Source organism: Pan paniscus, chromosome 7 (assembly GCF_029289425.2).
Source record: "Pan paniscus chromosome 7, NHGRI_mPanPan1-v2.0_pri, whole genome shotgun sequence".
NCBI lineage: Eukaryota > Metazoa > Chordata > Mammalia > Primates > Hominidae > Pan > Pan paniscus.
In genome coordinates this window covers 160,745,003-160,755,744 of record NC_073256.2, presented here as the reverse complement: position 1 = coordinate 160,755,744, position 10,742 = coordinate 160,745,003, and the positions used below count along the sequence as shown (strand labels likewise).

The window sequence follows — 10,742 nt, the reverse complement described above, 5'->3', positions numbered from 1 at the left end:
TGACCTCAGAGGCCCGCCACAGGCACATCTGGGGGCCAGGCCCGGGGTTCTGGATGAGTCACAGTAGGAGGGGAGGTGAGACCTGGAGAGGGACAGCCTCGGAGGAGCCAGGCTGGGGCCCGGGGTCTGCCAGCCGTCCCGGAGGGCACAGGCAGGGCAGGGAGAAGGCACTGGCAGAATCACTGGCACTCAGTACTTGGAGCCACCCCCAGCTGAGCTCTCCCAGAGCTTCGTGGCCCAGACTCCCCTGCCAAGAAGCAGTGTCCCGGCAGCTCTGAAGAGGGCCCGGCAGGCCCAGCTGTACCAGCCCACACCTGTCAAGACCTGAACACCCTGGGCCCCCACACCCCAGGGCAAGGGGCTAGTGCAGAGGAAGCCCGGGCCACTGCTGCCCAGCAGGCCCCCCGCTGAATGGAGGCAGCAGAGCTGACAGGGCACGTGGGGAAGCCTGCTGCATTTACAGAAGCAGAGGCCTCCCAAATACATAAGGGAACCGAGTTGTCAGAGACCCCTCACCCAGGTGGCAGACAGGCAGCCTGGCCAGGCCTGAGCACTTCTAGACTGGCCCCGTCCTCGACCCCTGCTCTGGGCGCGCCCCCCCCGCCTCCCGTGTTGATGGTGGGGTATCAGCTTTGGGCAAGTCAGGACACCTCCAGGCCTCAGATCCTCCCCTACGACACTCGGGCCGCCCGCCAGACCCCAGGGACCCCGTGGCCCTGTATAGCAGGTCTTGGTGGAGCAGCCCCATCACCCCCATCCCGCAGCGGGTCCTCGGGGATAGGAAGCTGCCCCAAGGTCTCACCCAGGCAGGTGCCGGCTCCCACTTCCAACAACTAAAAAATTTATTCCGGACACGTGGCATGCGGTGCTGGGCAGTGCCCACCGTGGGGGACGGGGTGGAGGGCGGGTTGGGGGCAGGTAGGAGGCCGAGCCCCGAGCCCCCGCCCGGCTACTCGCGGTAGTGCACCCGCTGGTGCTGGATGAGCTGGGAGCTCTGGCCGAAGGCCTTGCCGCAGGCGCCACACGCGAAGGGCTTCTCGCCCGTGTGGGTCCGCAGGTGCCGGAAGAAGTGCGAGCGGCCGCGGAAGGCTTTGCCGCAGTCGGCGCACTCGTAGGGCTTCTCGCCAGTGTGGATGCGCTGGTGCTCGATGAGCACGGAGCTCCAGATGAAGGCCTTGCCGCACTGGCTGCAGGCGTAGGGCTTCTCACCCGTGTGCAGCCGCTGGTGGCGCACCAGGTTGGAGCTCTGGCTGAAGGCCTGGCCGCACTCGCCGCACTTGTAGGGCTTCTCGCCGTTGTGGATGCGCAGGTGCTGCGTGAAGTGCGAGCTGTGGCTGAAGGCGCGGCCGCACTGGCCGCACTCGTAGGGCTTCTCGCCCGTGTGGATGCGGTGGTGCTGGATGAAGCCCGACCAGCCGCGGAAGCGCTTGCCGCACTCGTGGCAGGCGTAGGGCTTCTCGCCCGTGTGGATGCGCTGGTGCTTCAGGAGCAGCGAGTTATACTTGAAACTCTTGCCGCAGGCCTCGCACCTGTGCGGCTTGGCCCCCCGCGCGCTGCCCTGCCGGCTCCGACCGAAGTTGACTCCCAGCTCGGCAGCCCGCTCGGGCGCACCCTCGGGCCCGGCCGCTGCTTGCTGCACGAGCGTCACGCGCCAGGCGCCCCGCGGCTGGGCGCAAGGGACGGCCCCAGGCGGCTGGCCCGCCGGCCGCTCCGCGCTGGATTCAGGCCCGAAGCCGGCGCTGCACCGGGCCCTGCGGGGAAGGCTCCTCAGGAGGCTGCGCAGCGCCCCGCCCGCCCCCTCGTCAGGGGCCTGAGAGCCAGGAGAGCGTGGAGCCTGCTCCGGCTTGGGCTCGGAGTCTGAAATGAGAAACGGCAGAGGCGGATAGTACCCGCATGCCCCCACCGTGGCACGGAGGGACGGGGACGGGGAGTGAGAGCAGAGCTGGATAGGGGGGCTTAGAGGGGACAAGGAGGGGCCAGGCACCCAGTGGATGGGAGACAAGCGGACAGGGGCTCGGAGTGCCGTGCCCGGGAGAGCTGACATAGACACTGGGGTGGGGGGCGTTGCAGGGTGACCCAGAGCTGCTGGGACCATCCACAGTCACCACGGCGGCCGTGCCGGTGCACGGAGCCACAGTGGCAAGACAGACCGTGGGGTCACCCTTAGCCAGGAGGAAGCACTAAGTGTTGGTGAGGACCCGGAACCTGGGGGACGCCAGAGCTCCAGAGGGCGCCTCAAAGCCCTTGCCGAGGATGTGGTCCGTATGGGCACAGCTCCTCATGGGGCTGCCCCAGGCCTCGGTGGCAAGTGCGCTGCCGCCCAGCTCCCATGCCCACCCCAGGAGCTTCCCACGCAAATCTCTGGCCCAGGGTCTCTTTCCAGGGACCTGACCTCAGACACCTGCTCCCCACCCCAGGGCCGCCCAGATGTGGGCGAGGGCTCAGCACTGTTAAATCCAGCCATATCACTAACATCGCCCAGAGGGAACCCTGGGAGCTTCTCAAGGGGGAGGTGCAGGGGACCTGGACACAGCTCCAGCCAGGCTGAGGGGAGGCCATCTAGGGGATGCAGGAGGAGGAGAGGACACAGGATAACTCGTGGATCTGGGGGGACAGTGGTGCCCTGAGCCAGAAGCCCCAGCCCAAGGCAGGTGGAGGGGAGGGAGGAGTTCCTGATTCACTGTGTCCAGCTGGGGCCGGCAGGAGTCCACGTGGGGCCACTGGCGCAGGTGGCTGTGGGCTGCAGTCACCGCCTCGGGAAGCATCAGTAACTGGACTGGCATTAGAGTGGGGGAGGGGCCATGGGGCAGAGGTGAGCTGGTGCCAGGGAAGAAAAGGGGCCCCAGGAAGGGGGTGGTGCCAGCATTGGGGGTGCCACAGAGGTGGGCATTGTGAGGAGCCTGGCACGCGCAGAGCTCTGGTCCCCCAGTAACCCGATTCTACTCACTCACCGGGCCAGAAGGTGTCTCTGCCGATCTCCACTTCCTCTACGTCTTGGAGATCCAGGTCGGACGGCTGGGAGAGCACCTTAGGGCTGGAGCCAGGGGAGCCTGGGGGTCAGGGAGGCTGGGGCTCACCTCCACCCTCTGGACCACTGCCTCCGCTCCTCTCTGACCGCCACGTGCTCCCGGGCTGTGGCCCTGACACAGGACACCTCCTGGCCCTCCCAATCCCAACAGCAGGCCCACTGCTTGGGCTTCTCTAGCCACGAATGCCCTTTACCTTCCTTCCCAGCTCGGTTCAAGAGCCTCCTCCTCCAGGGGCCAGCATTGGGAGCTCATTCCCCTTCAGCCCAGTAAGCAGAGCCAAAACCTGGGGTAGCTTTGAAGCAGCCCTCCTGCCGTTGAAGGCGGCTTTGTCACCTTGGTGGGCTGTGGCCCGCCCTCCTCCCTGCCCCAGCATCCTGCAGTGCTGCTCTGGACCCGGCCTCTCAAAGTGCTGGCCCTGCGGGCTCCCACACCCGTACCTCACAAAGCCTTCCTCCCTTGGCCCCAGACCTTTCTGTCCCTCCGGGGCTCTCTGCTGTCCTTGACGAGCGCCCAGAAACAGCAGAGGCAGCTGCTTCCAGCAGGCCCAGCGCACTGGCCCCTGGCTTCCTCAGGCAGAGCCTGAGGAATGGGCTGGGCCCATCTATGAGCCCCTCACCCCTGGGCACACCAGGCTTGGGCACCCAGGACCAAGACCCCCCTCCCATCCAAGACTTGGTGGGGGCAGGGTGGGGGGATGGCCTTAATGCTCAAGGAGCACAGACTCAAAAGGGAGGGGCGTGGGCTCCGCTGCCCGAAGCCAGTGGTCAGCTCTCCTCATGCCAGCAGGGGCACCAGGCCCCTTTGGGGATCTCACCTGTCTCCTCAGTGCTGTGCCACCCTGGTGCCTCACCTGCCCTCTGCCCACAGCAGAGAGGGTGGCTGGGGGCTGTACTCAAGGACGGGTGTGTCTCTTAGCCCCGTGAGGCCGAATCTGGGTGTCCCCAGCAATGACAATGCAGAGATGGGCACAGAAAGACGCAGGGCTGGGGTGGGCAGAGGCTCCTGTCCACGCCCTGTTCATAACACAGTGCCTGGCTGTGACACCCTGTTCATAACAGTGCCTGGCTGTGAGCTTTTCATGGGGCTTTCCAGCCTCAGGCAGGCCTGCCCCAGCTGCGGTGGGGTGACCAGCTTGCCCCACCATGGAGGGCGGACCTCCCCAGTCCAGCCAGCCACTCACTCACCCGACACGCCCTCCCGCCCTCAGGTCGGCCCCTGGGAGACCTTCCGAATCCAGGCTGAGGAGTGAGGGGAGGCCCGACATGAAGGGCTGGGAAGTTCAGCAGGTGGGGGCGGCTGTGCGACGTCCCTTCCTCGAGAGCCGAGGGTCCAGAACTGCTCGGCTGCCCCAAAGCAGGATGTGGGGGGTCCCAATCCATCTTTGGGTCTTTCGGATACCCTCCCCATTGTGGAGACAGGCCTGGGGGCACCATGTCACCATCCCCTGGCAGCCAGGGGAGCTGGCTTGTTCCACAGATGGCCAAATGCAGGGCAGGCTCCAGCGCCGTGCTCCTACAGAGGGGGCGGTGAGGACATCACCTGAGACAGCCTTGCCACCTTTGCCCTGCGCTGGGACACCACTGGAGGGGACCTGGCAGCACTTTGAGAAAGAAAGTGACCCCGATTCCAGCTTTGTTCCTGGGGCCATGCCCTGGCACTGACAGGCAGGATGTTCCCCGGGCTGTCACTTTAAGAGGGCCAGTGACATTACCAAGATAGGAAGCACGCCAAAGCCGCTGCCAGCTGTAGGGGTGCCCGGAGACACCCTCAGAGTCAAGCAACGCCAGGTGGTGTGCACCGTCTCCACCCTGCTGCGGAACAAGCCGACTCAGGATGGCCCCCAGCTCCCTGGGAACTGCCCTGTGCAGGCAGCAAAGCACTTCCTAGGACCTTCTCTAGGGGAGGATGGGGGTGGCCTAGGGTCAGGTGTGGGCCGCATGGGTCACTGTCATTCCACTGCCTAACCCTGGATCCTGACACCTGCCCACATTCGGGCCATTTCTGCAGAGCTCAGTCACCTGCCACCTGCTGGCTGTGCCCAGGCTGTGCCAGGTCTCCACAGGGTGCACACCCAGACCCTGCTCCCCACCCTGCTGGCTCTGTGCAGAAGTACCCCTGCCTCAGTTTCACCACCCCTCACTTGGCCAGTGCCCTCCCACTGTGCTGTGACACAGGGACAGTGTGGCCCGAACTGGAGAAACACCAGGGCTGCCCACCTGCTGGGGCTGGCCTTCCAGGTGGAGGCGAGGTGGCTGTGCACGGCTGGGGACAGGCGGGAGGTGGGTGCTTTCCTGGCTGGAAGGGCCTTTGTGTATTAAATGGCGCAGCAAGTGCTGTGTGCCCGGGCCCGGACCAGCGTGACTTAGGGGAGCAAGCTAGGCGCTGGGGGGTGGCCTGTGGGAACCTAGAGTCCAGATCTCAGGTGCCAAGGCCAGGCGCTCCATGTGCAAAGATGCTGTGCCTGTCGCGGGGTGGCCCTGCCCTGCCCATGGGGTCCTCCCTAACAGCCTGGGCACTCAGTAACCCCCACAGGGCTGCAAGCCCCCAAGGGTCCCAGGCCTCCCCTCCCTCACTTCCTCCTGCCCAGACTGCCCCTCCACTCGGAGGACCCCTGGGTAAACCTTCCAGAACCGGCCCAGGCAGTGCTGGCTCTGGTGGGCGTGGCCTTGGGGCACAACACAATCCCTGAGAAGCTGTGTGGGGACCCTGAGTCCCCCAAGCCCAGCCCAGCTCCTGATCTGCGTCTCCGTGGGGACCACAGAGGTCCTGGGAGATGAGGAACTGTGGCCTGTTCCCACCGCCTGGTCTCCCTGCTCTGCAAGGCTTGGGCTAGGCCACGGCCCCAAGTCCTTTGCTGTGGGACCCCAGCTTCATGTCTGCAGGGACCACCGCAGAGAACCTTACCCGGCCGCTCCCCATGCCCCTCACGACCCTCCCCACTGATAAACGGCTCCTACTTGGGACCTCCTCTGCTCCCTGATACCTCACAGCCTGGTGCCCAGCAACGCACCCACCAGAGGCTCCTGAGGTGACCACATGTGCCTGGGGTGGGCCCCAGGAACCTCGGTCTGGCCCACTGCAAACTTCTTTCTGGGAGTTGGGAGGCTGCGGCTCCAAGTCCTGTCTTGATCCCTAATTGGCAGGATGGCCCTGGGCAAGTTCCAGAAACAGCGAGGTCTCCCCTGCTTAGGAATCTGTGGCCCCGGGGCATTCCCAAGGAGCAGAGGAAGCTGGAACAGTAGCCGCCCATTGCTGCGGCCTGGCCCCGTTCTCTCTACACCAGGCCTATCAGCATGAAGAGCGGATGAAGGCCACCCCCTTATCTGGCTCTGGCTACCTGACAGCCTTCCCAGGCCCCGCTGTGCCTCAGCCACAATCTCCTCCTGCCACAGTCTCTTGCTGGGGGGAAGCAGCCACACCTGCTGTTCTCAGGGCCCAGCTCATCTGTCCTCCCTGGATGTTGTTTCTAGCACAGCAAGGAGACGGCAGAAGCTGCTGGTACAGCCCCCACTCCCTCCCACGGGGCAAAACCCCTGGGGGTTTCAGGGCACTCGGACATGGCTCCAGTGCCCAGGAGGCTTCCAGGCCTGTGGGGCTGGGGACTCATGCCTGGCTTTCTGGGCCTGGCTGCCCACAGCTGGTGGAGACAGGGCTGGGGGTAGCGCAACCCTGCAGGCTCAGGGGGCCTGGCCCCAGGCCCCTCCATGCTCCCCAGCCCACCCTCCACCTGGGCATCAGTTTCTTATCCTGCAGAAACCGGCCTGCAGCCACCTCAGTGTGTGTCCTGTACTGTGCCAAGATGATCTGCTGGGCTGTGCCCTCCCTCAGAAACTGTCCCTCTAGAGAAGTCACACCTCACCAGGCCTGGGGGGGTGCCAGGGCGTGCCCTGAGTCTGCTGACCTCCTGGCCTTGTCTCTGGGCTTCTGTGTCCCCACTGGTAACGGGACAGGAGAACTCCTCTCAGCCATTGTACAGATGACATGAGAGGGCAAGGGTGGGCCCTGAGATTCTGACTAAGGGGTGAGGAGCACGGCCCTCAGGGGCATGGGCTGGAGGCCCAGCCACAGTGTGTGCTGCAGGACCTTGGGATCCTTCCAGGTAGCCCCTGGCCAGGCCCACCAGGACAGGCAGCCCAGGCAGCCCACGGGCGCCCCTTCCCAGCCTCCTCGCAGTCCCTGGGGAGTTGCTCGGGACACAGCAGCGGAGACGGCAGGGCTGCAGGGGAGTGGATGCCAAGCCGCCTGGCTCCCTGCTCCTCTAACTCACCCTGGTCCTGGCTCCTTGGGGGAGCCCCCCGGACTCTCTGTCCCCATCTGAGTGCCCACCTGAGGGCCCCATGCAGCGCAGCTGCTCTCCACAAGCCTCAGTGGTCCCTTCAGCCACCAGGACTCTGACTCCCCAAGAGGGAGAACCCTGTGCCAGGTTGCCCCCATTCCTGGGCCAGGCACGGGCTCTCCAGGCTTGACCTATATGGGGCCTTGCCCCTGCTGTCAGCAGCTCATGTGCTGGGTTGGGCCACGAGGGCCGAGGCCAGGCCTCCTGTGGAACACCCAGCAGAGATGTAGCCTCAGGATCCCTGACCTCTGAGAGGGAGTAGAGCCAGGGGCACTATGGGGCTGGGACTCCCCCACACCTCAACTCCCAGAGCCTGCCATGTGACCATGAGGCCACAACATCAGGGGTGGAGTGAGGCTGGCGCTCTGTCCCTGCGAGTCCCGGGGAATCACACCCAAACCGGCTTGGCAAGGACTCTGGCTGCTCCACTTCCTGAATGACAACACACACTCAGAGGGGCGATGCCTTGCTCCTGGTCACGCTGGATCCAGATTTTGAGGCCACTTTCCCTCCTATACCTCAACTCAGGAAAGAAACAATGCGGGGAGCCGTCCCTAGGGAGCGAGAGCTCAGGCTTGGCCCCAGCCTCAACCACCGCTGCCCCAACCCAACCCGCGCCCAGCCCCTGGCCTGAGGGTGTGGGAACCCCAGCTGCTGAAGGAGCTGCATACAGGTGTCTGGAGGCGCCTCTCAAGTCAGCCAGGGTGGCAGGTCAGGAGGAGACAGGGCAGGGGACGTGAGGGCAGGGGATGCAGGGTGGAGGGCGCACAGCGGGCTGGGTGAGTACCATGTTGATGCCCATGGAGGTGAAGCTGAGGCTCGTGGTGCTGGGTTCCAGGTGTCCCCGGTGATGAGAAACTGACAGGGGACGGGACAGAAGGGGACTCCTGAATGTCCCCTAGGGCTGCCATCTTCCCTGAGACCTGCTGAAGGTGTCACACCTGGGACCTGGGGAAAATGAAAACCATGGCAGATGAGGGGATTGGGAGGAATGTGGGGGGGATGGTGCAGGAGGAGGCAACATGCCAGCTCTCCAAGGGGAGATGGAGGTTTATCCACTCCAGGAGGAGCAAGGATGGAGGATGAACCCACAGAGACACATAGGCCTGGGGTGAGGCAGTTGGGGGACCTGGCACATTTATTCAGTAAGGAATAACACTTTGAGTGGCTGGGTGCGGTGGCTCTTGCCTGTAATCCCAGCACTTTGTGAGGCCGAGGCTGGTAGATCATGAGGTCAGGAGTTTGAGACCAGCCTGGCTAATATGGTGAAACCCCATCTCTACTAAAAATATAAAAATTAGCTGGGCGCAGTGGCGGGCACCTGTAATCCCAGCTACTTGGGAAGCTGAGGCAGGAGAACAGCTTGAACTCAGGAGGTGGAGGTTGCAGTGAGCCGAGATGGCGCCCTTGCACTCCAGCCTGGGAGACACGGCAAGACTCAAACAACAACAGCAGCAGCAGCAGCAGCAAAGGAGTAACGCCTTGGAAGGCGCGCTTAGGAAGCAGCCACGGCCTGGGCGGCACAGCAGACGCCTGTGGGGGCTGAAGCGAAGCTCCTGTCCCAGCAGAGGCTCTGGCATCTCCTTCCAGCCCGTGGCATCACCCCTCCCCCAGAGAAAGGCATAGAGAGTCTTCCAGAAAAACCTCAGCTGCTGGCCCTGTGGGAGGGCTGAAAACCGAACCATGCCTGCTGCGCATGAGTGTTTTGGAGGAAATCTTAATAAGGTTTTTCCCGAACAGCAGAGAAGAGACGTTTCCAGAGGGCAACTCTCTTCCTCAGACCTTACAGAGACCTCAGAGACTGCAGGCTGGAATCCCCTAGTCCAGCCCTGCAGCAGCACTGGGAGACTCACTCAGGGCTCCAAGACACTTCTTAGTTTACTTTGCAAAAACGGCTTGAGTCCAATGTGAAAAGTGACTTTTCTTTCATACTGTGATAGAGTAGGAACTCCTAATCTGGGGCAGGGAGTGAAGAAAGGAACGGGAAAAGAGGACAAAAAACGGATACTCAGATCTAAGAACAGCAGACAGTGCCTGCTTCGAGGAAGTGGGAGAGGCAGCTCCCACACGGCCGCCACCCCAGTGCCCAGCTTCTGGGCCAGCCTCCATCCCCTAATGATGGGAAGGGTCAGGTCACCAGGTAGGTGGCCACTGGGTGCAGGTCCTCCACCCTGAAGTCACATGTCAAGTTACTTAGTTAACTTACTGGGGACACCTGGTAAAAGGGCCTGCTCGATCACCCCGACCCTGGCTTGGCCCCCAGGACTGAGCAGAGGCGGCCATCACAGCGTGGACGCCCCTTCACCCCCAGGGACGCACAAACTCTGAGCTCCAGACTGAAGGGGGAGGGGCACTCCTGCCAGCGGCTCGGGGGAAGCATCCTCTGCCCCTCTGTTCCCAGCCCCGTGGGAGCAGACCCAATCGCCGGGAGCTCGGCACAGAGCGCGTCCGCCCGGCGGTGCGGCGCTGGGGTCCGGCGGCTCCTCGCTCCGGAGCGGCGGGACCTCCGGGCCTCAGTTTCCCATCTGCAGAGTGGCGATGACGACAGCTGCCGTCACTGGGTGCCTGGGAAAGGCGCCCTGCGAACGGACACCGCTATCGCCAGGGCCGCTGGGCGGGGCGGTCCGCTGCTGCCCCACGACCCCCAGGAGCCCACCCCGCTGCCCGGGCTTGGCCCAAGGCCAAGGTCACGGCGAGCGGCGGCTGCAAGGGCCGCACGGCCCGGCTGGGCAGGGCTGCACCGCGGAGTACGGCGCACGAGCTCGGACTCGGCTGGTCCCAGGCACCCGGAGCCGCCGCCGCCGCCCGCGCCCACTCACCTTCCGAGCGGGAGGAGGCCGCCGCGCGCCGGACGGAAGTGCCCGGCCCCGCCCCACTCCGCCCGGCCGGCGCGCACTTCCGGGACGCTCTGGGCCCCGGGAGGACCGCACGCCTCGGTGGCCGCGTGGGGGCGGGGCCGGGAGCGAAGAGGAGGCCTTTCCCCTCCCCTCCCCTCGTGGGCTGCGCCCGCGCGTGGCTTTCGCGTACACGCTGGCCCGGATCCCGCCCGCGCCTGCAAAGCGCCCGGGCGCGGGGAGCGGCGCTGCGTGGGGCGCAGAAGCCGGCGCCTCGGAGCCTCCTTCCCGACGCCGGCCCTGCACCGCCCGGGGAGCCAGCGCGGGGCCGGGCTTCGGGAGATGACGGCGCCGTCCCCACGCTGCCCGCGGCCCCTCCGTGCACTCCAGGCCTCCGGGGGTCCTCGGCTGGAGTTGCTTCCACGTTCAGCTCGCGAGTCCACCCCGCCGCCCTCTTGGGTTCCCTCCTCGGGATGTGTCCGCAGCGATGGTCACCGGCGGCCGGGAACCGCTGCGAGACGCGCGACCTCCCGCTCCCCTCGC

The 10,742-nt window shown here is 65.0% G+C and overlaps 1 protein-coding gene across 4 annotated transcripts in view; it reads right to left on the bottom strand.

Moving 5' to 3' along the window:
• Nucleotides 1-824: 824 nt before the first annotated feature.
• The window catches only part of GLI4 (GLI family zinc finger 4), a 25,470-nt gene continuing 15,552 nt past the window's right edge, over nt 825-10,742 (bottom strand). The window contains exons 1-4 of one of the 4 annotated variants that reach the window (XM_034966774.1): nt 10,185-10,320; nt 8,153-8,313; nt 2,952-3,050; nt 825-1,857 (exon numbers count right to left, since the gene is read on the bottom strand). In XM_034966774.1, the coding sequence (XP_034822665.1) occupies nt 950-1,857; nt 2,952-3,050; nt 8,153-8,276 (1,131 nt within the window). In that variant the 5' untranslated portion in view covers nt 8,277-8,313; nt 10,185-10,320 and the 3' untranslated portion in view covers nt 825-949. Of the gene's footprint in view, nt 1,858-2,951; nt 3,051-8,152; nt 10,321-10,742 lie in introns of those variants that run through there. The other 3 variants (XM_024929860.4, XM_034966776.3, XM_063606959.1) reach the window with 3 other exon arrangements.